Source organism: Malus sylvestris, chromosome 9, assembly GCF_916048215.2.
Source record: "Malus sylvestris chromosome 9, drMalSylv7.2, whole genome shotgun sequence".
Classification (NCBI taxonomy): Eukaryota; Viridiplantae; Streptophyta; class Magnoliopsida; order Rosales; family Rosaceae; genus Malus; species Malus sylvestris.
This window is the reverse complement of record NC_062268.1, coordinates 5878222-5882518: the sequence shown is the minus strand read 5'-3', so window position 1 is coordinate 5882518 and position 4297 is coordinate 5878222. Positions and strand designations below refer to the sequence as shown.

Genomic DNA, 4297 nt, shown 5'->3' with positions numbered 1-4297 from the left:
CCACATTAAAATCCAACAGTCATGATCAATAAATCATTGAAAATCCAACGGTTGTCAGGCGTCAAAATTTGAGCCGTTTGGCTCGTTGCATTTCACGTGTGTGGTGGGCAGGGCAGCCCAACGGGCTCCTACCCTTCACCCAAACGCCCCTATTTTTTCATCTGCCAAATCTATTTTTTGAGAGAAGGGCAGTTCAACCTAATTGCAAGGGCAATTGCTATTTCCCAAAAAAAAAAAAAAAAAAAAAAAATTGCAAGGGCAATTGGGGGACTGCAAGAGTTGGTGTAAACGTGAAAAATTTTGAAAAATGAAAAGCATTCCAAGAGTCCCAAAGTCGAAGCCCAAAATTTGAGCGACGATCAAAATTCTCCCGCCAACCTCGGAGAGGCGGGAAAGGAAAATTCAGACACATTACAAAATTAGAAATAGCTGCTCTCTCCCCTCCACCCACTGCTCTGTCCGAATCTCAGACTGTAGAGACTCAGAGAGAAAGGGGAGTTTTACTCCAGCTCCGCCGAGGAAGACATCGCCTCAGCTCGCAAGATGGTGGTGGAGGAGAGCAACAAGGTTGAGGATACTCTGGTGGTCGGGAAGCAACGCGTTCGGGCCGTCGCTGGCCAGATCTATGACTCCAAGAAAGGAGTTTCCTGCCATCAGGTGATTTTTGTTTCGTTTTCGGTTTTGGGTACTTGATTTGGGGGTTGGGCGTCTGTTTGGTTGGTGAGAAAAATTTTCAATGTAAAGGATGCGACTTTCCTAGCCCTTTTTCTTGGTTTCTGTTTCTCTTTGGATGACGAGAAAAGATTGGGAATTATGAAACTTGGGGTGGATTTATCTTTGTCGGTCAATTTGTTTATTGATTTGTTGGTTGAATTCTTCAGTGCCGTCAGAAGATGACGGAAAAGTTGACAGCTTTGGCGGCCTCCTGTAAGAACGTCAAAGCGAAAGGCATTTGCCCGATTCAGTTTTGCCATAAGTGTCTGTGGAACAGGTTAGATTGGAATGAATTTTTCTCTCATTTTTCGTGTTTTCGAATAAAGTTTTGGATTGAAATTAGTTTTTGGGTGTTGAAATGACAATAGGTATGGATTGAAAGCTGAACAAGTGGAACTCGAGGAGGATTGGAAATGTCCGAAATGTCAAGGCAATTGCAATTGCAGTATATGCTTGTAAGTGTTTGGTATATTAGACAAACGTGTTTTTATAGTTGTTGGTGTTTTGATGCTGTGGCTGATTAGACTAATGTGCTTTATCAGGAAGAAAAACGGTTTCCAACCCACTGGTCTTCTCGTGTACGAAGCCAAGGCGAGAGGGTTTCAATCTGTTTCTGATATGCTGACTATGTACAAGCCAAAAAAGCAAGGGGAGGAGGATGACAAAAGCAAGGATGGCTCGCCACAAAAGCGAGTCGCTTCAGACAAGGTTTGATGCTTTTGATTATGGTTGCTTTTGTGAATGCATATTGATATTGTTGATGTTATTTTGGTTGGTTTTATTGATGTTTTTATGCTCTCGAGTTTTGATAGGCAATTGTGGTTAGTTCACCAAGAAAACGAGGGAAGGAGAACACTCTCGATCGAAGCAAAGATATGAACTTGGATGCAGCTCTGAACTCTGGTGAGCAGAAAACTAAGAAAGCAAAGCGGGAAGAGTTGACGGAAGTTTGTAATGGCAGCAGAGATGGTGGTGCTGCTGTGAGTAATAAGGATGCCAAGCCCAAGGCCAAGGAAGTCAGAAGGCATCGGAAAGTAAAGGAATGCCCCGTGAATATTGAGAATCAAAAGGTTGATCTTGACCTTCCCCTGCCACAGGGCAATCCCTTGACATCTGTAGCTGGTGTTGAATTGGCTGCTGAGGATGTTGGAAATGCTCTGCAGTTTCTGAAATTTTGCGAAACTTTTGGAGAGGTAATTCTAACTTTTTGTTCCATATTTCTGTTACATATTAGACTAATATGGTGTTCCAAGTTTTCTGGTTCTATACCTGAATCAAAACTGATTGAATTATCTGTTTAGCCCTTCGCATTTAGATGCTCACATGATTCATTTGCGTTCTATTAATATGAAATGGTTATCATTTTTGCACATTTATTTTGTGTTTAAACATTCCTGAAATTTCACTGCACTTGAAATCTCAATTTTCTTTTCCTTTCACTTTAGTTTCTTAAAATCCAAAAATGCCAAGCTGAATCTGTACTTAGAGAACTATCACGTCGAGGAAGTGGGCGAAGGGGACGGCCTGGACAATACTCCTCAGTGATTCGATTTCATAACTATATGCTCTCCTTCATACAGAAGGGTTCCTTAGAGGAGTAAGAACTCTACCTAGCATTTTACATTTATGCATAAAGTAATTTAGTAAGCTTTAGTTGTGGATAGTAACTCATTTGGTTTCTGTCAACTTTATTTCCTGTCAGGTCTTCTTCTTTAGATCAATCAAGCCACAATAAGTCCTGGTTCCAAGATTTGGGGGAACTTATCTCTGCATCCGGTGTCTCTAAGGTCGATCCTGTATTAAAGGAACTGTCCCCAGAGTGTTTTAGCAAAGGCGGGGATGGATATGATATGTTGAACATCACTCAAAAGCTCAGGATTTTGAATTTCCTTTGTGATGAGGCTCTTGACACCGAGTAAGTGGATAAGCATAATATGTGCATCATTATTTTGCAATTGTCTTTTCTGGATTAAGAGTGATGAGAACTTTCCGATCTTTCCTTCAGTATGCTAAGTGGATGGATAGAGGAACAAAATGAAAAATTGGTCCAACGAAAAAGGGACGCCAAAGAAAAAGTTGCTAAAGCAAAGGATAAGGTAATATGTAAAACAAGGCAAGCTTTTATGAGGCAACATCTTTTGAAGAAAACAAGAAGTTCTATTTTTAACTAAATCATATATGTGCAGGAGAGAGATCTCAAAAAGAAGTTGCAGGAGGAGATGGCAAAGAGGATAATTTCAAACAATGGTTATCCTGTCCGAATTTCAGAACGTAACTCTATTGTTTCACAAATCACAAGCAAGGCAGCTAAAGCTCACACTGAGGTGGTTGAAGCAATGGCCATGTTACCTAAAAGTAAGTTCCCATTTAAAACTATCCTTAAGAATATCTGAGACATGTGGTTGAATGTTTTTCATGTTTTAATTCTTCATGAAAATCGGGTTATCAGTTTGCTAATTGTTAAGCTTTCGTATCCTGCAAGCAACCTTGCTATACATGCCCGTGTTAAAATGTTTTGACCTATTTTATAGGCAATGAAATATGTGAGGCTGTTAGAATAGAGGCTTATGTTTTGGATGTTCATGGCCGTGCATTTTGGAAACTGAACGGTGATTTTGGTGAAGATATTTTGCTTCAAGGTTAGTCTTAACTGTGCCAAATACAATTTGTAGATTTCCAGTTCATGAGTTATTTTGATGTGTAAGTTTTATATTTGCGTATTGTACAGATATGGGAACGTGGGATGGAGCTCCTTCTGTTGAAACCTGGTTCGTTTATGGTGCTGAAATGAAAGAGCCAATCGACAAATACCTCTCTTTTCTGAGTCTAAAGTATGCACATATAATTGTTCTACATTTTTAATTAGGTTGAAATTGTTCTGATATCGCACAGTTTTCTCTTCCTCCCTTTTCAATGGACTGGTTGTTCATGCATTCATTGTTTGCTTGGCTTGCAGACAAGAACGGGCCAGGGGCCAGAGGCCATTCAAAACTCGGTTTGCAAGCAATGAAGAAGACTTGCAGGTTCCTCAGACTCCTGAAAGCAATGAAGAAAACCCTCCGGTTTCCGACACCTTCTCAAAGCAATGAAGAAAACATGGAGATCAGTCCTGTCCTGAGGCTAATTAAAGTTTTGAGCCATCAGAAGACAGTATTTAGCTCCCCCATTTTCTGCACAAACTCCTATATGGGATGGTTGTTTCCTACTTCAGATTTCCCTCTGTATGGCGGGGAAGTGATGTCGAGTAGCCGGCCGACGGTCTCAGACGGAAAGAATTGTTGATCTGAACTTTTGGATAGTTGTATCTTAATGTTAGGGAAGTTGTTTCGTACTACCTTTAATCCTCATGCACACCTTAGGTTACTTTTGGCCTCTGAATTGAATGAATTTAACAACAATCAATCAAGGGACATGTAAATGATAGTGTGCAGGAGTGCGCAAAAATTATTTCCCCTGATTTTATTTTGTGATGGGAAATGTAAAACAATGTGATGAGTTAAATTTCGATGTAAGCTATGATTTCACGTTTCTCTACCTGTGCTCAATTTGGCTGGGTGTAAGATGTGATTTTACTGTTTCTCTA

At 40.2% G+C, this 4297-nt stretch overlaps 1 protein-coding gene across 1 annotated transcript; it reads left to right on the top strand.

Annotated features, from left to right (window-relative positions):
* Positions 1 to 355: 355 nt before the first annotated feature.
* Positions 356 to 4297, top strand: LOC126582479 (uncharacterized). The gene is made up of 12 exons (XM_050246638.1): positions 356 to 657; positions 882 to 991; positions 1083 to 1169; positions 1257 to 1422; positions 1527 to 1907; positions 2160 to 2311; positions 2417 to 2629; positions 2720 to 2810; positions 2901 to 3069; positions 3246 to 3353; positions 3443 to 3545; positions 3671 to 4297. Exons 1-12 carry the CDS (start codon positions 544 to 546, stop codon positions 3801 to 3803), a joined length of 1827 nt encoding a protein of 608 aa, XP_050102595.1. The 5' UTR covers positions 356 to 543; the 3' UTR covers positions 3804 to 4297.